Source organism: Bison bison, unplaced genomic scaffold (genome assembly GCF_000754665.1).
Source record: "Bison bison bison isolate TAMUID 2011002044 unplaced genomic scaffold, Bison_UMD1.0 scf7180017864519, whole genome shotgun sequence".
Lineage (NCBI taxonomy): Eukaryota > Metazoa > Chordata > Mammalia > Artiodactyla > Bovidae > Bison > Bison bison.
Window position 1 is genome coordinate 2,864,267 of NW_011495072.1, and position 25,322 is coordinate 2,889,588.

General features: G+C 46.8%; 1 protein-coding gene across 1 annotated transcript in view; it reads right to left on the reverse strand.

Annotated features, from left to right (window-relative positions):
- Nucleotides 1-2,062: 2,062 nt before the first annotated feature.
- FAM46C (family with sequence similarity 46, member C) overlaps nt 2,063-25,322 on the reverse strand; it is a 23,931-nt gene continuing 671 nt past the window's right edge. The window contains 2 exon segments of the mRNA XM_010830714.1: nt 2,063-6,857; nt 6,860-7,600. Coding sequence (XP_010829016.1) covers nt 6,400-6,857; nt 6,860-7,574 — 1,173 coding nt within the window. The 5' untranslated portion in view covers nt 7,575-7,600 and the 3' untranslated portion in view covers nt 2,063-6,399.

Consider the following 25,322-nt stretch of genomic DNA (forward strand, 5'->3'; position numbering starts at 1 on the left):
GAGGTGATTCAGGAGTTCTACTAAAACACCATAGGGGAAAAAGTCTGTGGGGGATATTAGGTGGGTGGGGAGTTAGGAAGAAAATAGCAGAGTGTGAAGTTTGCAGCCGGTAAGTATTGACCTTGTTTAGGTCGAGAGCTTGTGGTCAACGGAGTTACAGCATTCAGGAGATAACTACTCATTCCAGAGAACTGAGCACCACCACTGTCCACATCAGTTGCTGTGTGTGTAAATATTGGTCTGGACGATGCCTGGACTCAAATGTCTCCTGGCATGAGAATGAGGCATGATAACACATCCATGTTGGTATCCAGGATTCAGCCTCCTGGTTGCTAGTGGCCCAAGTTCAACTCCTCTAGGGGCAAAAAAAAAAAAAAAGCGAAGTTCAACATTTGCACAGGTTCAATCTCTGCCAGTTGTGTGGGAGGAAGGCCGGAGGAAACGAAACAAGCAGGTGTTCACAATTCAGGTGAAGAACTAATGTAACCCAGTAAGTAAGAGAGTAGAAACAGAAGCGGGGGAAGGTGGCCTGGGAAGCCAGGAAGGTTCGAAAGCTCAGCTGAATTCAGGGGCTCTGGGACCAGAGGGAGGCCTGCTCAGCAGAGGAGGTACTGATACAAGGCTGAAGCTGGCTTGTATACAAGGTGAGGGACTCTCCCATCCTGGCACAGCAGAACCTTAAGCAGGTTTTAATGTCTGGGAGGAGCAAAGGCAAGTCTGTTTTAGAAACAGCCCTCGGATGAGTCAAGAAAAATGGAGGGGAGACCAATGACCTGACTCATGAAATAAACCAGGCGAGAGGTGGAGGCAGTGCCAAACATTTCAGAAGGAACACTCAGTGCAAACGAGGAGGAAAAGGATCCTGGTGCTGGCTGGTAAGCAAACAGAAGAGTGTAAAATTGCTCTTTGACGGATCCTGATGCCTGTGGCCAAGGAGGGAGCAGAGGGAAAGTCACTCTAAGCCTCATGAGCAGTTCGAGGCCCAGACCAAGTCCAGCCAGGGTGCATTGGTAGCTAGAATGGAGGTAGTCTTCAGTTCAGTTCAGTTCAATCGCTCAGTCGTGTCCGACTCTTTGCGACCCCATGAATAGCAGCACGCCAGGCCTCCCTGTCCATCACCAACTCCCGGAGTTCACTCAAATGCATGTCCACCGAGTCAGTGATGCCATCCAGCCATCTCATCCTCTGTCGTCCCCTTCTCCTCCTGCCCCCAATCCCTCCCAGCATCAGAGTCTTTTCCAATGAGTCAACTCTTCGCATGAGGTGGCCAAAGTACTGGAGTTTCAGCTTTAGTCCTTCCAAAGAATTCCCAGGGCTTATCTCCTTCAGAATGGACTTGTTGGATCCCCTTGCAGTCCAAGGGACTCTCAAGAGTCTTCTCCAACTAAGACGCCACTGATTCAGTGTTGACAGCGCCGAGATGAAGGGGAGGGTGAGGAGGCAACAGGGATGGTGCAGCTGGGAGTCAGGGCTTCCGAGAAAGGGTCATTAGATAAACAAGCCAAAGCAGTGATCTGGGAGGACCACACATAATGGACTCCAGAGAATTCTCATCCTCAGACTGGAAGGTTTAAGAAGGAGCAGCAAGAGGCAGGTTGAAGGGAAGGGGATGAAGGATTTTACACAAAGACAACCACTCATGTTATCACTCCATCACTTCTACACTTTTCAAATGTGAAGAAACCATGATAGCACTGGTATCTAGTACAGCTGAGGTTGATTTGGTTCTTACTGAAACAGGTCTGGGGCCAAAGTCAAACTCCAGACAACCGAGCCTTTAGCACTGAATCAAACAAGATGCCATTGAAGGTGGATTTCACCACCTGTTAGCTGTAATAGAGATGCTGTGATCGATAACAAAGCTTAGTTGAAATCCAAATATTGAAGGAGCTACAGCCCCCAAACGTAACCACACATCCCTTCCCCTAGAGAAAGCATCATCTTTCAGACAAGTATCCAAGGCTGATCATGTTGATAAGCACTCACCACCATGCTACATACTTCCTGAAATGTAAAGTAAGTTCACCATCCAGGAGACACAAAGAAATGAGCAGAGCTGACATGGTCTTTTCAAATAAATCTTTATTTCTCAAACTCAAAGCTTTATTTCATCAAGTTCTAACACATTTTGCGTTGACAAGTGATTTCACCTGCATCCCATGAGAAGGTCAGTGGCCATTACACCAAAGAGGAAACCTCACACAACCTCGGAAATTAATATTGGAAAGGCTATGCAAGTACAGAATAACAAAAAGCTTTCAATTTAGTCTAATTTGTATCTTTTCATCTATAGTAATTTGGAAATTAATGGATAAAGACTTAATTTTCCTAAAGCAGCAATTTTTTTTAATTCACTAAAAAAAAAAAAAAAAGACCAGATGGCTTGAGTTTTAAAACGCCCAGAGATCCATATTATTTAATGACTTCCTCTTTAGTGGATGGTCTTCTCACCTTCGTATGCAAACACACTTGACGATTTACACCAACTCCCACTAGCCCAGGCAAAACTCTAAGCAATTTCTTTTGCTTCCACTTAAAACTATTTTTTAAGTGATAGTAAACAAGATTTAGAACTTGACCTCACAAAAAAGCATTTTCTTTCCTGATCCTCACCTTGGAAGTCTCCACAAATAATCCTGAAAGGTTGCCTGGTCTTTTAAAATATATCCCCTGCTATACACCCCTCCCTCGGTGCTCTGAATGGAACTGGCCGAACCAGAGTATGTTCCAAAGTCAGCTGTGACATTCTGGTCTCTGCCAGATGAAAAATTCAAATCCAGCCTTGGTAACTAGAAGCTCTTTCACTTCACAGAGTCCACACCAATGGTTCTTCCCCAGTGTGGAGCCCAAGTCACATACCCAGGAAGCAACTTCCCTGGGGAGCATCAGGGTCTCTGCTCACAACTACATTTGTTCTCTGGAAGAGGAAGTTTGAGCTCAGAATCCAGCTGCATCCTAAAACAAGGCACCGGGACCAGAAAGTTAACTAAAAAGGAGGTGTTCCTCAAGTTAGGAAGTCGCTTTTGAGTGGCACTATTTCCCAAAGTTCACAAGGCAGTACTAGTTCTAATCTACTGTGAAGGCAATGGGCCAGTGCCAGCAGAGAGGGTGAAGGACAAGAAGATCTGGGCTTTTAGCAATTTGATTACTAATGCATCACCACAAAACACATGTTAACACACAGCTCTCCTGTGACTCTAATCCCCAGGGGGTAAAAAAAAGTCAAACTGGGGGAAAGAAACAAAAACAAACCTTGAATGCCAAACCACACCTGTTACCACATATTAGGAACCTAGCATCTTACCTACCCACCTCTCTCCATCTGCCAGGTCCCAGCTGTGAGCCATGCCACCTCCCACATGCAGTCAGCAGGAACCCTGATCTGAAGGTGTCAGTGATGTAGTTTGGTTTCAGAGCTGAAATTATGGAGTGAGGAATAGCGTCTCACTGCCAAGGGAAGATTTAAAGGTGAGATGAAGCTCAAGGCCAGGAATTTGATGTGTCCTGTTCTGCCAACACAAGGGGGGATAGGTACTGCTTTAATCCTGCGGCTGCTCAACCTGACTCCAAGAAGCAGGCTGGGCTAACAAGCTGCATGCCTGCAGAAAGCATCAGAAAACTGCTCGGAGCCCTGAAGCAAAAGTGAGGCTGCTTGCGTTTATATTAGAACTTGCTCTTGAACTGTGGTGCCCTTGGCCACTGCCAAGTTTCACATTACTCAGTACACAAAGAAAAGGAACCACTGGACTCAGTACAGGTTCTGAGTACCTGGTGCTTGTGTGAGCAGCACAAAAGGCAGGTTCCAGCTAGAATTTCCAGACACTTGAAATTCAAGGTTACCTGGTTTATCCTGAGGCAGGCCAGAGGCTCCTAGAGCAGGTAGAGACACCGCTAACCCAGGAGGTGTTTGCGAGTGCAGCTTCGGAGAGTGCATTTTTTTACCCTGGTGGTTCTAGAACACAGGTCTACTCTCCAACTTCAAAATGGCCGGGCTGACCAAGAACTTCAGGTGAAGGGCCATCCTGCAGCGGTGGTAAAGAACTCAGGGGTTTGAGATTTCTAGCAACTTCTGTGCCTCCCTTCATCCTAAAAGGATTAGTACCAGACGGGAAAAAAAAAAAAAAAAAGGAAGTAGAAAGAACTCCAAGGTCAAACTGGAAATTTAATTACTTGATGCAGTTCTGACCCCATCTTCATCTGGACCCTGGTTACCCTGATCCATGAGCCTTCTTCCAGTAGAAGCAATACTGACTTCTGTGAGCAAGTGCTTATGTTGGCGGCTTCATCATATTTCAAAGCTTTGGTTAAACAGATCTGTTATCTTTGTGTAAACATGTTGCCATCTGACCACAATGGCAGCCTTTTAAGGTTGTGGATGATCACATAGTTTTTAAAGCTGGGGTTCACTCTTCACTGCCCTTTTTAACACTGAAGCACCCCAGGGCCCCCTCCATGCAGAACCAGTCTTGACTCAAAGCCAGCAGAGTCAACTGTAACTATCAGCTCACAGGTAACAGGAGCTAGTTACACTAAGAAGTGGCTTCTATTCGCCTTGTCCACAACAGGGATACCAACTAAGCCCTGGGTTTCAGTCACACTTGATCTGCTTTCTAGAGGACCAAGACATCACATTCCAGAACAACAACAAGAACAAAAAAACCCTGAAAATATAATCTTTAGAAAAAGGTAAACCACTCCTTTTCTACTAAACATTATTGTAACTTCATTGCTTCAAGCAAGGAGAAAACAATCACTCAGGGCTTGGGATTCTTATGGCCACAGGAAAACATCAAAATCAGGAGTATGGATTTGATTAAATCACTTAAGAAACCAAGCTGGCTGGCACTATGGCGTTTCTCTGCCCTTGATACCCTAAAGTGATGCTTTCTAAGAGATCCCACAAAAAGTCTCAAAACACAAAGTCCCTTATCTAAACCTACTGGGAAAGCAACAGTGGCCTAGAACTCTCCCATTTACTAAGCTTGCTTCAGACTAGAGAATAACACTGTTTTCCTTCTAAAGTGCGAGTATAAACAAGTACAGTCAATCTACCAGCGTAAGGAAGATTCTTTTTCATTCTCTCAATTCTTCCCAAATACACCAGAAATAATCCTCTCGAGGTGCCTTGGGGGCTCGCACGCACACGAGGCCCCACCAGTGGAAGGAGTGTCCACCTCCCATGCAGCACAGGGACAGCAGGTGCGAATCTAAAGCAATTTCAAACCAGGTTCTGAGTACCTGGTGCTTGTGTGAGCAGCACAGTCCACACACGTGCGGAACGCTCCACAGGTCACTCGGATCTACTGACGTTCCTGTGTTCACCTGCTGTCCAAAAAGCCTGGAGAAGGAAACCACTATTTTTTGAAAAGAAAACAAAAACAAAAATCAGCCAGAGTACTCCAGAAAAAAACAGCCAGTCATACTTGGAATGTGACCAGAATGGGTTTCCAATTAAAACATGGGAAGCCCCTCATGTCAGTTACTGCAATGACTCTAGACTCGGCACCATCCTTCGTCTTGGGAAGAGCAAAACAAAAGCGATGAGCTGATAAGCAGGGGCAAGTGTCATTCAACAAGAATTCCTTACTTAAGAAAAGAAAGATTGAACATTCACGTTTCCTATTTACAATCACCCCCCACCACCACCACAGTTCTACTTAACGTTATGTTGCATATTTTATTTTGTTTTTCAAGTTACATTTCAAGAAAAGGTCATTTTTTTTTTCTCTCAGCAATACCTCACAATTCCTCGAGATAGCATAGCATCTAAACCATAAACCATATCCAACCAGATCATAAATTCTCCAGCTATCGGCTTTGGTTTATTGAGACAAATCCTCAGCTCTGCTGACAGAGAATAAACATAAGCAATTTAGCCCCTTGAACAAAAAATTAAGCCACAAGAGCACCCTCATGTTTATCAGTTTTTCTGCCTGACTAAAACAGATACAAGAAAATAAGACCATCCGCACGACTTTCATGTTAAGTGCTGAGAATTCCAAGTGAGGGCTGACATCGCCTCCCCTAGGCTCCAGTGAGGAACCCAGCAACTGAGGCTCCTCCTGCACTGCCCACGTGCTTCCCAATCTCAACAACTGCCCGGAGCTCAGACGTTCAGGATGTGGCGTGTTAGTGTCTGTTTTGGAAAGATGTGGAGAGGTCATACTTCCTTTAGCATTTTCCAAAGTGGCACTGGAATAGCAGGTCCCTTGGCTCATGATACACTGGAGACCCATTCCAATGGGCACACAAAGAAAAAAAAAAAAAGCCGAATCAGAGCTGAGTTCTGCTTTAAAAGCCAAACACCTACATCTAGAAGGAGGCTCCCCTACCTGAGCCTTGCCCTGCCCGGGGTGGGGGTGGGGGGTTCCCCCCTGTGGAAACCCTCAGGTCTCAAGGTTAGTTACAGGGCAGCCAGGTGGGGTAGGGCTGGCTGTAGGTGAGTGGGGGGTGGGCCGCGTAGTAGTTGCTGAAGTTGCCGTCGCTGACGTAGGGAGCAGGCTGGTAGTAGCACGTGACGGTGCTGGCGTTGGGGATGATGTTCTGCTCGGCCAGCACGCGCAGGGCCAGCAGGGAGATGAGGTTCAAGGTCTGCCTGCGCTCATGGCCCATGAGGCACACGGTGCTCTCGTTGACCACCCTGCGCAGGGTCATGAGGTAGTCGTACTTGCTCCTCTCCTCCTCGGCGAAGTGGTTCTGCAGGTAGGTCTCCAGCTTCCTCTGCTGCTCAAGGATGTCGGGGAAATCGATGAAGAACCGGGAGCACATGTAGCGCTCCAGGGTCTTGATCTCATCCTGGTCGGTGGGCCGGAAGTCCCGCACCAGGAGGTTGCTGTACTTGAGCAGCCCCCCGCCCGGATCTCCTCGGGGTTTTTGGTGGCGATGAGTCTGTTCTGCAGGTGGTCCAGGGCTTCCTCGAAGTCCCCATACACGCTCTCCCCAATGACCGTGGGGTGCAGATGCTCGGACAGGGGATGGCCAGAGCAGTCGTAGAAGAAAAGCAGGGAGTCCAGAATGATCTGGAACGAGTCCACGCTGAACTCAAACTGGCGCCGGATGGAGTCAACGAACTTGAGCTCCACGTTGCGCCCGTTCTTGTTGGAGAGGGAGATGAGGCTCCAGCGGTCAGAGTCTGTGCACACCTTCACCAGCTTCTGGACGTACGCCTCCTTCAGGGTCGTGGGGCTGATCTTGAGCTTATTCACGCCCTCCGGCAGGAAGTTCAGGAGAGAGCACAGCACCACATCCCTGACCAGCTGAAACTCGGCCTCTGTGGGAAGAGCCACGTGAAAGATGAGGTCCAGGTCTTTGCAACCCAACCCATTGTCTTTGACCAGGACATGGCCGGCCGCAGACCCGTTCAGCCGGATATCCTGCACTTTGATGCCTGCCTCCTCCAGCCGGCCACGGACAGTCTGCACGATGTCCTTGAGTGTGATCTCCAAGGTGGGGAAGTTGCCTCGGCCATGGATGGGCACCACCTCAGTCAGGACCTCGTGCAGACGGCTCACCTGGTCCCAGGTGAGCACGCTGAAGGACACGCAGTCCCTGGTAGTGCTGCTCTCCTCGGCCATCTTGGGGGATGTTGTTGCCAGGGAAACTGAAAGGGAGGGGGGAGAAACAGAGTTAGGGTTCACTTCTCTGTGTCAAAGCAGCTCTGGGGACTCAGAAACGAGGCTGGTTTCTCTCTGAACATCCTCCTTACTGCCAAGTGGTACCTGCTGTCGGGTGCTATGGTGAGGATTAAATGAGTTAAACACGTCTAGAACGGTGTGCGCGTGGAGTGAGGTCAAAATACACATCAGCTTACCCTGTACCAATCCGACAACTTGAGCATTTTGTTTTCTATGCGGTGTGTTTGTTTTGCCCATTTTGTCTTCATGAAGGTAGGGTGGGGGTAGAATTTGTGTGTGAGGGCAAGCAGACAAACTTACTAAACCAAATAACCAAAACACAGCATCATTCAACAGAGGGTCTATAGGTTTTGCTAATTTTGCCTCTCCTGTTTTTGGCTCCCTATCTACATCCTGAGCTGGCTGACACACAGGCCACAATGCCAACACAGAACACAGGAGCCACAAAAGAAGATTTCTTCCTTCCATGAATAGATGGATTCTCAACTTTAGGCTTAGTCCTGCTAGAATCAAGTATGCTGGTACCCTCTTCACCTTCAGGACCCGTCAGCCCTGTAACAAACACTCCTGTCATCCAGGGCTGGGCCAAGAAATTGTCTGAAAGACAAGATTCCTGAGTAAGAAAGGGTTAGGTCACCTAAGTACTGGAACTGCTGACCCAGCAAGGAGGCCCCACCCAGGATGTGGGAAACCTCCTCAGGGAAGTGTGATTTTTCAACTCTATTTTGAAAAAGAATCCCTTCAACCTACCCAAGGAAAACAAAGTTAGCACTCAGTACTAGGAGAAAAAGGTTTCCCAGGTGGCTCAGTGGTAAAGAATCCATCCACCGGCCAATGCAGGAGCCACAGGAGACGCAGGTTCAATTCCTGGGTGGGGAAGATCCCCTGGAGAAAGAAATGGCAACACACTCCAGTATTCTTGCCTAGGCAATCGCATGGACAGAAGAGCCTGGAAGGCTTCAGTCCATGGGGTTGCAGAGTTGGACACAGCAGAGCAAGTATGCACTAGGAGAAAAGCATGCTTCTCCAACATCGCCTGCTAGAGCCACAAAGTTACCCTGGCAACTTGCAACTAAGTTATACTGTTCAGAAAGCAAAACAACAGATCCCTGGAAATTCTGATGTGGAATGACAAAAACAGATATATTAGAAAGTCTAGGTGCCGTGGCTCCACATGGGTCACGCATTAGCTAGATGGATGGAAGAGACTGAGGTGCTGTCCTCAGACTTCGCAGCAAACAGAGAGGTCTGCCACCCGCTTCACTTCTCTGACTTGCTACATACACAAAATCCATCCCAAGGACCTGCAGCTTCACTGACTGGAAGCTGCTGCCTTTGCAAGCACACCCAGCACGCGTAGTCCTGGGCTTCCAACTTGGGTTTTCGGTCCTGTGCTGGTGGTGCCCGGGGCCCTTGCCTTATCTGCAGAGCTCAGATTGATGGCACGGCTGTCGGTCTGTGTTGGGGGCACTAATGGACACACCAAGACAAGCAGCTTTCCAGGAGCTGGCCAGCAAGAAGGAGAGTGAGAACATGACATCTCAGTATAAGAAAGAAAATGTAATATGAAGGCAGAAGAAAGAAGTGTCAGTTGACTGGGGCAAACAGGAAAGTCACAGGAAAGCTCATTTATGGGGCAGGGATATGAGCCAGCAGAAAGGCCACAAGAGAGCTCCACTGCGGTAGAAGGCAGCAGGCAGTCAAGAACCTGGTGAGTTGTCCAATCTGGCCATCATGCGCCTCTCTCCTCAAGTCAGAGCACAGGCTCCCTTTCGTAGGGAGGTTAGGGGACTGAACTTCCTGGTTGGCAGTGGGAAGGTGGATGATCATGTGATCAGAGTAGAGTCCAGGAAGACCGGTGGAGGATGGGTGCCCTTCTGCTTGTTGCTGAAGCATACTTGTCAAGGGGAAGATGAAACTTTCCCTGCAAACCTGTTTGGACACTGTTAGAAAGCCCTGGGCTATCTAGATTATGCTATCAATACCAACTGAAATTTGTGATGAAATATTTGACGTTTACTGTGGCTGGCCTTTGGCTTCAAGTCAAATTTGGGACAGTAGAGATCTCTCTTTAACATGCTCTTATGTACACTTGGTTCTTTGTGGCCCCTTTAATGATGATGGGCAGAGCATGAAGTACACTTGTGCCAACTGTGCAGGACACCACACAATTAAGTCCAAATGACTATAGAAAATCATGGCTCCAGCTCTGCTTCGACACCCTGCTAAATTATGATTTGGTGACACAGATTTCTGCCAGGTACGCTGACTTACCTATAAACACACAACTTGCTTTACACTGTGTATCAGATCTTAGTGTGTTTCCAAGGTTCGTATTTCTGATATGGGCATGAGAAGTCACAGCAACACAGAAGCTGAGATTCAATCAGTACTTGGAAAAGGAGGAACAATTAATTTTAAGAAAACCTCCAGGAAGAAACTCAATAATGCTGTAGAGGTGAATAGGTGTAGGAATCACTTTTGTCCTCACTTTTAAGGACTTGTTTAAAAAAAAAAAAAGTCAACTAGAGTTAAAGTCAGGACTGTTCCACCTCCAGAACAGTGACTCTTAACATTAGAACTAGGACATCTTAGACCTGGGAGAATACGAGGAAAGCTATCACTTGTTCTTGGTTGGCGGGGCGGGGGGCAGAGGGTGGGGAGCAGTGGGAAGGTGTGGGAGTACATATGCATGAAAATGTTCATATATTTTTAAATCTCTGAACTTGCCATAGATTCAAAGTTAGAATCTATTTTAGACTGAAAATTTGTAAGGTTCTAATGGGAGGAGGGGCAGAACAGTCAAAAAAGTTATGAAAAAATGGAAAGAGGTCTACTAGCCTGGTAGGAGATATGAAGCCACAAAAATTGAAACAGCATAGTACTGACACACAAAGATGGACAAATTTATAAAACAGAATTTTTAAAAATCAGAAGGAAAATCTAGTACATAAGGGGATTTACCGTATAATAAAGAAGGCATTCAAAATAGAAAAGGGAAAATTGAGACATTTGGATAGTTATTTAGATTTAAAAAATAAGATGGCTCTTTGCTTGTGTCAATCTAAGATCCAGAAGATGAATCAAAGACTTCATCTTCTAGTGTAAAAAAGATGAAGCCCTAAGAGTACTAGAAAAAACATGAAATTTATGTAAATTTACACAGAATAGGTATTCCTTTCTAAATCACACAGCAGTCACAAAAATTGATGCATTTGCCTATATAAAAATTAAAATATCTATAGGTGAAAACACTATAAAGAAGTGAGAAGACAAAAGTAGGAAAATACTCATAATATTAGACAAAGTACTCACTTCCTTAACAAATAAGGAGCTCTCATGCATCAGAAATACTAGAACCCCAAGATAAAAGAAAGGGCAGAGGATATAACAGTGGCTCAGACACCTATAACATATTCAACCTTACCTTAAGGGATGGGCAAATTTAGACTTCATGTATCAGTTTTATCTATCAGACTAGCAAAGACCAATAAGCAGACACTTTTGGTACACTGCCCATGGGTTCCCTCTGAGGAAAAATGTGGGACTCTCAATTTTAAGTGGACCTGTTCTTTGGCATGCAATTCTACTTCTGGGAAGTCTACCCTGGATTTTATTCTATGAGTATACTTGCAAGTATGCACAAGGATATTCACTGAAGCATTATTTATAAAGCTACAAATACTCATCAGTAAAGAAGGTTAAATGACTTGATGCATCTATACAACAGGATACAAATGCATGCAGTTGTCCCTAAGAATGGTGGTAGCTCTATCTGTATGAATATGAAATGCTTATGAAGATTAATAAAAAATCAAGTCTGAAACTGTGTGTGTAAAGGCACAAGTCTATGCTTATACAATCAAAAATCCCTGAAAGGATACATAAGCTCAGCTTACATCAAATACCACTTCCAGGCTAGGGTACAAAGAAAACTTGTTTTATTTCTTTTGAATTTGGAACTTACATATATATTAATTGAAAAAAGTTAAAATCTTATGAGCCATGTTCCAAAATCTCTCCCCTATGAAACTTCTAATCTGCTACCTTGTTTATTCTCTTTAATTCCTTTCCTTGAAGCCCATCCCACTATCCCCATACCCATGTATCAACACCAAATGCACTTAGAAGCTTCCCCCACTTTCAGCCTAAAAACTGATCTCTAGACAGGCAGGATGAGGAGGAGGGACAGTTCTGATCTGGAAGGACTACTTTGCAATTTTCTACTTATGTGTTGTCTAAAAGAAGACGTCCATTGTGGGTCTTTTACAAAAAAAAAAAAAAACTCGTCTAGTGTCATTCTATTTAACATACAAAAATGTCTTCTGTAGTTTCACAAGAATTACTATTTCCCATTTCAGATGTACTATAGCTATGTCTATACACATAGCTATAGTGAGAGAGCTGTATGTCTATAGCTATATGTGAGTTGGACCATAAAGAAGGCTGAGTGTTAAAGAATTGATGCTTTCAAATTGTGGTGCTGGAGAAGACTCGAGAATCTTTTGGAATGCAAGGAGATCAATCCAGTCAGTCTTAAAGGAAATCAACCTTAAATGCTGAAGCTGAAGCTCCAACACTTTGGCCACGTGGTGCAAAGAGCCGACTCTGGAAAAGACTCTGACGTTGGGAAAGATTGAGAGAAAGAGGAGAAGAGGGCAACAGAGGATGAGATCATTAGATAGCATCAACTGACTCAGTGGACATGAATTTGAGCAAACTCCAGGAGAGAGTGAAGGACAGGGAAGCCTGGCGTGCTGCAGTCCATAGAGTCAAAGAGTTGGACACAGCTGAGCGATGGAACAACAATAGCAGCTATCCTCATGGTGCTGCTGATTATTGCTTGCAGTTGCAAGAACCTTAATAAATGCAATAAACACTTTTTCAGGAACCCAAGATGCCTATGGTTGGCATCTTCCATGTCAACAACTTCTGACACATATATGAATAATGGAGTTAATTCTCAGAAAAAAAAAACAGTCTATATAAAAGCACAGTGTGGGACATATGCTAAGTCCATGGTACAGTTGGTTTTTTTTTTTTTTTTTTTTTTGCTAGCCTTGAATTGGTCTATACACATTTGTCCATTTAGTTACTCTTTAGATTCAGTCGTGAAGCCTGAGGTTTTCTCTGTTTGTTGCAGATAGAAACATCATTTTAAAAATAGCTTTTATTTATTTAATTATTTGGCCATGCTGCTTGTTATGCAGGATCTTAGTTCCCCCACCAGGAACTGAACCCATGCCCCCTGCAGTGGAAACAGAGTCTTAACTACTAGAACGCTAGGAAAGTCCCCATGGTATAGTTTTTAATTCTCTCGATTTACCATGACTTAGATCTGGAGAAGCTCTTGAAGCTATTGAAAGCTCAAATTTAGGTTGTGTTTGTATTTGTGGTTTAGCTTATGAGAAGTGTCCCAAATAAGTTAACGATGCCTATTAGAAATAAATCCTTCGTTTTCCCTCATCCCGCCAAACAATTTCAAATACCAAAGCACATTTACAAGTTACTTAGACAAACGTGGGATTACTAGAATAAATCTAAGTCATAGGCCCCAGTGCTTAGATTACACACCAGAACTTTGTGTCACAGTAGTTTTTAACTACTAGAGATCAACACTGATATAATCCCCATATAAGAGAATTACTTGAAACAGTCTCAACTCATGAAAGGCCCTGGTTAAAGGCAAATTCTAATTAGCAGAATTAACAAAATAGTAAACAGAACACAAAATAATTTGAAGACTGGTAAATTCAAACTAAAGTACTTTTTACTGTCTTCTTACTGTCTTTACTGTCTTTTTACTGCCCTTTTACTGCCTGAGAAGCAGATTCATTGAATTTGCTCAATAGAAATTGGGAAAGCTGGCAACCATGATATCTCATTGATTTTAAGGCACCTTTTCAGGCACAAATGAGGATGAGCAGTTGCCTGCTCAGTTTAAGCTACTTAATCTTCTAAAGTTTGTCTCATGATGAACAACTTTCTTAGGTACCCTTAAATTCCCTTTTCTTTTAGCATCTGGCTGAAGCAGCAGGATAAAATACACACATGAGTGGAAAACAGCTTTGCAGAGACGGCAGCACAAGGTAAGAGGAACAGATGAACTAAAGCCCGAAGATGAGACCAAGCTCCCTGAGGACAAGAGGATGTCTAACTTATCTTTGTTTCCCACTGCCTGGCACACTCAAGGCAGTTGGATCTGAAAACCACTCTGAGCCTTCACTGAAAAGAAAAAAAAAAAAAGCTATTTCCAGTCCCGGTGGTTCAGAGGGTAAAGCATTTGCCTGCAATGTGGGAAACCCGGGTTCGATCCCTGGGTCGGGAAGATCCCCTGGAGAAGGAAATGGCAACCCACTCCAGTACTCTTGCCTGGAGAATCCAATGGACGGAGGAGCCTGGTGGGCTATAGTCCATGGAGTCGCCAAGAGTTGGACACGACTGAGCAACTTCACTTTCACTTTCAGTCCTGCTCCCTAGTTTATCTAGACCCCAGAAACAGGAGTGACAGAGACTATGAAAGCATGATGGGACTTAGGGCAAGCAGAAGGACAGGCAGGTGGTCAGGTTGGAGACAAATGCTAAGAGCACTCGTAATACTTTCAAGCCTTATGGTCGAGGGCTAGTGTCAAATCAGCACTGATTCCTCTGTGCGCCCGGCATTACAGGAAGAAGTACCCAGAGTCCTAGCACATGTGGAGAGGTCCATCTGTGAAGTTAAAGAATGGTGTGTATTTAAGTCTAGGTCCCGACATTTGTCATGGACGTCCCAGAAGGTTCTGTGGAAAAACTGCAGTGTGAATCAGGGTGCTCTCGGCTGTGGCAGCCTCTCCATCCAGCCCACAGGCAACTGAGCGGCGCCTCTGCCCCGGACCCCGCTGTGGGCTCAGAACACAAAGACACTCAAACACTGTTCAGCATTCCTTTGACGACAACATGCCCTCATACTGTTAACCAGGTGTTAACTCAATGGTCTGGATCTTCCTCGTGACCCTTTCCAGCTCAGGGTCAGAGACTCGGCCGTGGACAGTGGACCAAGCCTGCTGTCAGAGTCCAGGGGAGGTGTGTGTATATGGAACAAAGACCCTCACCACCCCTGGTTCCTGGCCCTGGGGGGAACCTTGTGCCCGTGGCTGCCATGTTCCACATGAACTCTTCTCCTCTGTGGACAACCGAGGGCACTTTAAGCAAAAAGGAACTATTTCCTTGCTTATAAAATCCTAGAGAATTTAAATAGAAGTGAAAGTAGATAGCAACACACATCATAACATCCCATCCCACCTCTTCCCTCATCTAGCTGAGTGAATGGAAACCACAGCTCTGGGCCTATTTCTTTTTTCCTATAAAATGAAGGTGTACAGGTGTGCGGACAAGCAGACAGAAGAGCACTTAGTACAAGCCACTCCATGTCCAAGGCCATCAATCCGTACAAGCACTCTACATGAAAGTGAAAGTCATTCAGTCGTGTCTGACTCTGCATGGACCCCATGGACTGTAGCCCACCAGGCTCCTCTGTCCGGGGAATTCTCCAGACAAAAATATAGGAGTGGATTGTCATTTCTTCTTCCAGGGGATCTTCCTGACACAGGGATCCAACACCAGTCTCCTGCATTGCAGGCAGGCAGATTCTTTACCATCTGAGCCACCGGGGAAGCCCACACAAAGGATAAGGATCAGAAAAGATCAAGTGAATTGACCCCAGGTCCTCAACTCTGGAGCTAATGTTCTGACTCTCAGAACTGGTGGCAAATTCCAGGCAGGTTGAGTTCTGCCAGTAGTGAGTGGCAGGTGGGGAGAGGGCAGTAAGCTCATGCTACACACCCACATGTACACTGGGATGACCAGTTCTTGCTGCTACCAAAGTGATCTTTTCTGAAACATAAATTTTATTGGTCTTATCCAAATAAGGGAGAAAGATGCCTTCTGCTAACTATTTAACCATGACACCTTGTCTTCCCATCACTCCTCATCACCACCATTTACACTAAAGACAGCAAAGCTTCAGTCAACCAGCCTTCACTGCCAGGTTGAGCGCAGACTCCAGCTGAGCAAAAGATGTGAATCAGGATTCGGTGGCTTAGAGGTGCCCCTCAGAGAGGCACCAGTGAACTGAAGCCCTTGCCAGGGTGCAGGAAATCCCAGTTCTCACGGCGGGGGTGCCTGCACATCAGCTGTTTCATAACAGAAACATCTAACTAATTCTCAACCACATCCTTTCCTCACTGGCTTAATTTTACCATGTGCTTAGATGCTCTGGCCAGTACTAAGAGGTGCAGAGCCTCAGGGGCTCTTCCTATAGAGACGGCCCCAGGTCGGTGCCCTATGAGCCACTAAACCAAATATCTGGCAATGTCCCAAACAGACGGCATCATCTACTCAACGGACATGAGTTCAAACAAACTCCGCTAGACAGTGAAGGATAGGGAAGCCTGGCAAGCTGCAGCCCACAGGGTCACAAACAGTTAGACACAACTGAGCGACTGAACAACAACAACAAACAGGCAGCAAAACAGTGCTGGAAGTTCATCTGGGTCAACCTGTTTGATTCCTTAAACAATCCTGCAAGGGAGATACTATTTCCTTACTTTTAAAGGTGGGGAAGCTAGGGAACAGAGAGACTACACAGTGTTAACTGTCCAAGGACACACCACTCAGAAGAGACAGAAATGGGACTTAGGAGGCTTCCTGGGAGGCAGGTAGCTTTGGCGTACATGCTGGGGTCAGAGCACGGATTTGAAGGTAAGCTGGTTGCTCAGGAAGTTGTAGGAAGAAGATGGCAATAAGAAGAAAAGAGAGAAGAAAGGTATGAAGCTTTGTAATAAGATGGTGGGAAAGAAGTTGGCCAGAAGTGCTAAGGCCCCCTAGGTGGAGTAATACCATACAGCAACTGGCAAAGCAAGGTCTTTAGAACCAAAGTATCTAACAATTGTCAGCACAGAACTCTCGCCCTCAAAAGCATCATGGATGTGAGGGTGTATCCAGCCTGGTGGGAGCCACCAGAATTGAACGTAACTAAGTACAGACATGCTAAATAGTCATGAATGAGTGTTGTAAAGGAACAATGGCTGAGAGGTGAAGGCCTCGGATACTCCCTTCTGAGGAAGCTCCAGGATGCTGGCCAGGTCAGGAGTGGTGGTGATTTCAGAGAAAGCAAGTCAGGAAGGGACAGGGAAGCCAAGAATGGAAGGAGCTGGGGCAGTCAGCTTGCTGAGCATTAAGAGGAAACAATAATAGCGCAGGAGGGAGCTTTTAAGAATGAGCTGATCCAGGTCTGGATCTGCAGCTAAGGTGCATGCTCTGCTCACAGAATAAAGGAGCAGCCTTTGGAAGTTGCTCTGGTGACTGGAAGATCAGGACTGTGAATCTGCTGACGAAGCAACAGAACAGGATACTTCCTGCAGACAAGAGGGCGATTTGATGGGATCTGAGAACAGATAACCCCACTGGAGCTGCAGAGAGGAGGTAGACAAATTGGCAAGAAGTGACCAGGACTCCAAGGGCTGATGCAGGAAGGAGAGCTGGAACACACCTGAAAACAGAAACTCCTGGAATAGACTGACAAACGTCTGCACATTGAACCTAAGGCTGGACACCTGCCTCTTTTCCCATCAGCATGTAGTCTGACCCCTGGCAACCTTTTATCCTCGAAAGAGAGTCATGCGCTTGGAATGACCATGGACTTGATATATGCTGCAGCAGATAAGTGGGCAGAAAGCAGAAAAACCAGGGTCAACAGGGATTCAGTCTTCTGCAGTGAAATCCTCCTTCACTCCTTGAATTCCTAGGGTGGTGAAGGCCGAAGTTATCTAGGACCAGGGAGCAGCCTGAGGAAGCCTTCTGTCTGCCAGCCCCTTGGCAGGCCTCCGGGTGAGCCCAGCACCTGCAAGGCAGCTACATTCTGGAAACTCTCCCACCACCCCAAAACACACTACAAAGTCACAGATAACCAAGACGCACACCTGTGGTTTATGTACATGGAATAAGAGTTTACGTTAGCAGACAGCCCAGAGCAACAGAACCAGATACAATAATGCCCTGTTTATTAAAAGTATAAGAAAATACATTCTTTGTTGACTTTTTCCAAGAAATTATGTTTACAGCTGAAGTTGTGATGTTGAAGCTGAAGCTCCAATACTTTGGCCACCTGATGTGAAGAGCCGACTCATTGGAAAAGACCCTGATGCTGGGAAAGAATGAGGGCAGGAGGAAAAGGGGAAGACAGAGGACAAGATGGCTGGATGGCATCATTGACTCAATGGACATGAGTTTGAACAAAGTCCGGAAGATGGTGAAGGACAGGGAAGCCTGGGTGCTGCAGTCCATGGCGTCACAAAGAGTTGGACACAACTGAGCAACTGAACAACAACAACGTTTACAGTTGCTTACTCAACCACCCGCAGACACACTCCACCTCAGTCAGAATAAAAAGTGCCCCTTGCCTCAAAGCCATGCCCAGTTCTCGGGTCAGTGATACAACAACTCAGCAGGTGGTCTTTTCTCATTCAGCCCCGGCACACTCAGCCAGAAGCCTCAATCTATTATCTCAGTTATCAGCCTCCTCCTGGCCATTTAGCTCTGATGTTTACTAGAGTCAAAAATTTTGGTTCAGTTCCCACTGTGACTGTGATGCTGCCTGAGCCAAAGGCAAAGAGTGTCCCAGGTGGAAGCGGAAGCAGGCACAGAGGCAAGTGTCCCCTCGCTCTGCCCAGGTTTTCCCGGAGAGAGGCACCTACCAGCCGCCCCTCCCCACTGATGCCAACATATAGTTTTCCTAGCTATCAATGCCTGGGCCCCACCCACAGACACCCACCCTAAGATGACTCCGAACAGAAAGCTCACTCCTGTCTTTCAAAATAGGATGCTTAAGCAAGTGTGGCTGGAGAGATAACGCTGGAAGAAGTCATGCTGTGGCAGCAAAACAGCATGAGACAGAATCAAAACACTGGCCCAGATGTTATAACAGGAACACCACAGTTCAAGTGCTTAAAGGAATACCCTGAATCGTGGCAAATGCAAATATTAACAAGATCAGAACATAGATATCTTTGGAAGGGAGAGAGGCATAGAAGCCTTGATGTTTCCAAGGTGTCAGCATGATTATACTACATACACAACTGGAACTGGAAATAATCCTTGTTGCTACTGGGTACCTCCCTCCCTCCTACCAAATGCCTCTTTCTAAAGCAGAGATGTTACTGGTCTGAACTCATTTAAAGAGATCCCCAGAGCCGGTCCCACAGTTTCAGACATTGACTAGGCTGAGAAAATAGGACGATTCCAAGGAGACCTTACAGTAAAGATGAACAAGTTTACATACAATCCATAGGGTTTAAGGGCTGAGAGCTTCCAGGTTTTATCAACGGTTATGTCCACAAGCTACTTTACCATCTAACTTTCTGGTTCAGAGCTTTGAACAGTTGTCAGTGTCTAAAAGGACAACTCAGTCAGCTAAAAGCCCCATCTCATCACAAACAGCATACTTGGGCCTTATCAGCAAAGGGACAATCATTTGCTTGTTTGTCCCTTTCAGTTGCTCAAATGCACCACAGCACTTCTCTGACTCTGAATACATACACCCCCTTCACTGATACCTAGCAGGAGCTGCCTTCATTTCCATGAGTTACATATACAGTTCCATGCCAGTTTTAGTTTTGCACAGATCCTTCCCTGCAGAGTTAACTCGCATAGCAGGTATCTGACCTCCAGGTACTGAGCATGGTGGCAGCCAGAGCAAAGACCACCAGGCTCAGTGGCCCCTCTGATACTGCTAAGAACAGAAATTTATTAGGTGGGAGGATGGGGAGGCAGGGAGGGACTGAAGGGATAGGATTTAAGTGAAGCAATGAGACCATGGAGTGATGTCTATTTCTGCACCAATGGCCAAACCACCCCCTTGTCTTTGGTGTCCCCCATTGTGTGAGCCCGACCATGCATTATGGCTCACTGGGATGCTTGTCATCAAATGAGCATTTACCAAGTAGCATCAAACAGCATCATGTGTTGCTGTTATCAGGCATCTTGTAGACACCTTTTACATAACAGCTATTTCTTCTCCCATTTTCAAGTTTTAATTGTTGACTAATTAAATTTTGGATTCCCGCTCCCCAGCCAGTCTCAGAAGATTTTTACCTGCAATTCTTTGAAATTCTATAACATTATGATTATTCCCTAGGAAACTATAGAAAAACAAGAGAACGAGTGCAGGACTGGGACTCAAACATCCTGTATTTCAGTGTCAGGTTTGACACACACAGTGAATGATTAGATAGACCACAATGACTGAGCTTCCTTTCATTCTTTCAGATATCAGAGTGCCTACAGCATTCCGAGCACTGCTCTAGGAGCGTACAATCCGTGAGGAAGCAAGAGACCAAGATATCTGCCCTCACAGAGCTTAGATTCTAGCTCACACTCCTTCTCTAAAACCTCCTGTTATTAACTCTTGACTCCCACACACAGAGAATCAGGATTTGAGAATGAAACATTTCTTGCAGATGGCCTGGATCTGTGCCACCCGATAATGCACCACAAGCCGTCGGGCACCTGAAATGGGACAAGTCCAAACTGAGATGTGCTGTCTACATAAAATATACACTGGATTTCAAGCACTGCGTACAAGGGGGAAAAGTAAAATAACCCATTCATATTTTTATACTGATTACACATTGAAAAGATAGTATTTGACATGACGGGTTAAATAATTTTTTTTTCACCTGTTTATTGTAATGTGACTACTAGGAATGTAATCGTGATTCATATCTCTATTGTCCTTCTTACAATGAAGAAACTAAAGAGGTCAAATCTGAAGAGATAGTGGTGCTTCCAGGGCCAGAACCCAGGTGTCCTCACAACTAAGGTGGCTTCAGAGGCGGGGGAGGGGGTGGGGGGAGTGGAGGAGGATGAAGATAACAAAGGGGTTGGGCATGGGAGACAGCAGAAGTGCCCATGCCTCATCCAACACCCTCAGGCCAGCACCTGGTCACACAGCAGGTGCCCAGGCAGCACCCAGTTCATCTCTGTGTCTGGATCAGCACCCTTCCCAGGGCTGGCCAAGCCCACGCACAGTCAGTTGGCTGCGGTGGTACTGACACCCTCAATCATCACAAGCATGGGTCAGGGATAAACAGGGCATGTCTGGGGGAATGGGGTGGCATTCCAGGCAAGGATCACCCCTGCTCCCATTCTAGTAAGGACTACGCAGGGCGAGAAACGCTTATGATGCTGATACGAGATGGTGGGAGCAGTTAGTTCAAGGTTCATGGATAATTTTCTTCTCAAAATGCGTTTACAGGGAGTGAATATAGAGACAGATGTGGAATTTTCTGTGCTCATCCAACGTTAAGATCAGGTTTGGGAAAAAAAAACAGAAAATAAGGTACAAGGTAGAACTGAAAAGAAGTACTGATGAGGAGGGGATGGGATACGGGCATCACCAGGTGGGGTAAGAACATAAGTTTCTGAGAAGGGTCCAGAACTAGGTCAAAACAGAATATGGGGAAGGAGGAGGAGCATTAGCTTGTTCAAATATTTGTGTGTTCCATGAGGTAAGGGAGGGCAGTTAGGAAGGGGGGTCAGGAACGAATGGAAGGTGGAAAGGTACAGGTCCCAGAAGAAGCCAGTCTTCTAGAGGGAGGCGTAGTTCCTATGAGGTTTGTGAAGGTGCTGGAGGTGGTGGGTGGAGAGCTGGCCGGAGGGAGAAAGAGGCTCTGGGCTGCCGCTCTCATGAAGCAGCGGTCTGCAGACCGAAACCAGGTCAGCGATGGCAGCGGGAAACAAAAAGTTCAAAAAGAGAAAGACTCAGCAGATCAAGCAGCCGAGTGAACATGGAGAGAAAGGCTGAGTGAGCACTGTGAGGCTGTGCTGGGTGGATGGGCAGAGAGGAAGAGCTTGAAGGGAGTGGGTTCTGGAGCTCGGCCTGAGGACTTCCAGCTGTCAGCCAATTAGTCGTCACTGCCCATGGGCTCCAAACCTACACCCTGGAGGCCTCTGTTTTTAAGAGGCCCCGAAGCCACCCAGCATTTTGGGCCTGCAGCTTTCGATCCAAAAATGTGTTCCAGCACCTTGGCCCACCAGGACACCATCCCCTGAAAGGTGCTTCCCTCTCTGGAGGAGTGGCAGTGGACCTAGTTAACAGGCACGCAGGCCTGGCACCAGGCATTCAGCAATGAGCACAGACTCCTGCCTTCCTGGGGCTCACATGCGAGTGGCTGCAACAAATCAGCAGAATCCGAGTGCCCGAGGACATTCTGAGGCTGGCCCAGCTCCATGTGCATCCAGAGCATTTCCACGGGCCTTTTCACATACCATTCCCTTGGCCTCCTTGGCACCTGGCACAAATGCCTGCCTCGGAAGCACTTAACCACTTACAGACTCGGTCACTGTTATCCAAGAAATAAACACTTTATACAGTTGGGTGACCAAGACTCCCAAAGGCTCCGAGACTAAAAAACATCCTACGTGGAGAGTTGCTTAACGTCAGCAATTATTTCTTCACATTTGTTTTCCCCTATTGTTCCAAGAGGTTCTGCAAACAGTTCTAGAACAGGCTACAGGGCCCAGCTGCACAAAATCTATGAATTCTAAACAATTCATAAGGCTTCTTTACACAGTTGGGCTATACAAAGATGCCATTCCCATTTAGAATTCCTCTAAACAATTTAAACTCCAAAATTGACTTCCTCATTAAGTAGTGAAAGGATAAAAAAGTTCGAGACCAGCAGCTCCGGAAGCATCACAGATCAGCACTACTGCTGTACCCAAATGGCTTTAAACACATAAGCGTTTCTTGAAACACAGAGGTGTTGGCTTCATCACAATATTGCTTATGCCAATTTATTTAACATGTTACAGTCAAAACACCAAGATGGCAGAAAGCATTTTTCTATGTTGTCTTGTTTACCTCAGTGACAACACACAAAAGCAATGGACCTTATCTAACCCGAGTAATGTTTTATCGCAAGAAACACCTCAGATTCTGCGTTGCTTCCCTTTAAGTCCCGCCCCCATCCCATAACAACAAGATGCAGCCTAGAGTCTGGGAAACCCAAACACAGAGACTGAGAAACCCAAACACATCATCACAGGTTTAACTTAACTCATGAAACTAGTCCTGGGTATCTACAAGATGTTTTCTTGGTAACACTGAAAGGGTTTACCACATCCGTTCACTGTTCTTGGCTTGTCATTCTTTAGGGACTGACACCATACACATAACATATCAAAGATGAAAATCCAGACAAGGGTACTACATAATTGAGCAGCTGAAAAAATCATGACATTTTCTAATTTTGTATCGAATGTGCCAAGTTTCTGGCACTGGGAGAACAAGGACGCTATAGTCCACAGGAAATTATCTTTACTGCCAGGCAGTTCCTCAGACTGTCATAAGTGTGAAGACTTCTGTGTTCTGATGGGCAGTGCTCAATGTGTACAAGCCGGCCTGGCTTTGAACAGGACGACGCAGACTCAGTGGGGCACTGCTGGGGGTGGGTGTGGGGCCGGGGATTGGCTGCAACTCAGGATGTGATTCGGATGGCTACTTGCACTCCCAGGAGAGCTGAGGATGCTAAGTAGGCAGAGCCGGGCGCTCGACTAAATCATGGCCATTCTGACAAACAGGCCAAGTGCCAGCCAATCCTTTCCTTCAATTGCCCCAGCTTAATCTCTGGATACAAAATAGGTATCGTGGAAGAAACTCAGAGTGCTGCTGCTTATTCCCTGCACACACAGTAACTTAGGAAATTTGGGACTGTTGTTTGGGTAACAATTCAGAGGCAGAAAAAAAAGTTGTTGTTTTTTTTACTTTGATGTTAAAGTTATCTACAGCTACCTGAACAATTATATACAATATACCCAAATCTGCTTTCCAAAAACTTCTTATTGAGAATAAGTGGACTCTAAAGGTGTGGGTATACCTTAAGACACAAGCTTTGAGTTATCTCAAGTACAAGCTTGACTCCAGAGATACTAAATTTTCTATCTTCACAAACAAGAATGTCAAAGGGCAGAACTCCTGCTGGCTCACCTCCAAGCTTCCCTGAAAGGGAGAGAGTCAGCGTTTTCCAGTGCCCACCCCCACCCCCTTGGATAGCAGGGTCTCAGGGTCTCCAGTTCAGGACTCAGTCCCTCCATAACACCTCTGCGGATTTAAGAAGGCGCAATTCCTGGTAAGCACTCCTACCCCCTTGACAGCTCTGGCTCACTAGCCAGCTGGCTTCCCTGCCAAGTTACTCACGCTGAAAGGTTAGTGTAGCCAACAATGGCCACTCACATCCCACCCCCACCATCACCACCCGCTGCAGGCAGCTGGGCCAGGCCAGGAGCCTACTTCAGGAGGATTTAATAATCTTCACTTTACTTCCTGGGGAGCTTCAGGTTCCCATCCCACCTACCAAATCTCCTGAATACCAACTGTCACAATACAAATGATTACACGGTCTTTACAAAGGCTTCCTGTAATAAGTGCCCTGCAACACTCCACGGTGTGCATGTTATAACTCCATTACAAACAAATGGACATTTCAATGACAGCAGGTCCCTACCTAAGACAAAGATTTAGTCAACCCTTCAGAAGCCTCCCTTCGGAACAAAAAGAAAAAAAAAAAGAAGGGGTAGGGGGGCAAGGCAACTGAGCGGATCCCTCCCGCGGGGTCCAGCCCTAGCAGTCGGTTCCAGTGAGCCCGGGTCATCTCACATTCTCCAGAGAAACTCGCCAGTCCTTTCCCTGGAAATCCTCCCTTTCCTTCGAGGTAGCTCCGTTCTGTTTTCTCCGGCAAGTGTTCGGCCTTTAGGTGTGCAGGTTACCAACCTGTATCTCTTCAGGTTCGTCCCCCTCGTCCGACTCCCTCCCACCGCCGCGATCTGGACTGCGACACCTCCCGGGCACCGTGCCTCTAAGCCGCCCGCGGCTCCGCTAGCTAAATTGACTGACGGCCGTGGCTTTCAGTAGACAGGCTAAGCAAGTTTCACTCCTACAAAGGGAGGAACCAGATCACCGACGCACTATTCCCGAGGAGTTTCCGAGAGAGGAGCAGCGCACCAGTCACTCGACTGGATCTCTTTGCGGCTCTCAGGGTCCCCAGTCTAGTGAAAACCCAGGAAAAGTTAGGGATCTCCGCCCTCTCCTTCAAAACCCGGCTCGGGCTCCCAGGCCAGATACAGTCACCGACCGCTGCGCCCCTAACTGCGCCTTCCGAAACCGCCGCATTTGAATTCTCTCTTGACCGGTTGGCCGAGGTATGCACGCCCGCGGGAGCGCCGGGGCGAGCCCGAATGACCGCAAGGGAGGCAGGGGTGGCGCGGGCGCCATCGGACCGGGGAAGGAGCCGAAGGCCCCCATCACATACTCTTCGGCCGTCACCCCGCGCCCGGCCACTGCGCAGTCAGCGGGACGCGCGCAGCAGGAACTCGCTGAAGTTTGCCAGCCCCAGCCGACGTCTCTGGAAAGTTGTAGCTCCCTCTCGGAGCGTCTCGCCTGGCCCACGGGGTTGGTCCGTCTAGGGGGCGGGGGTGACGTCGCGGGAGCGGGAGGGAAAGGGAGCATAGGGGCCCGGCACCTGTCCGCACCTCCCCCTCCGGCCCCGCGCCCCCACCAGGCTCGGCGAAGACTAGAGCTTTGCTGGGCCGGGGTAGACCCCCCCACCGAAGGCAGAGCGCGCGGCTCTCCAGGACTGTGCATCCTCGCACCTT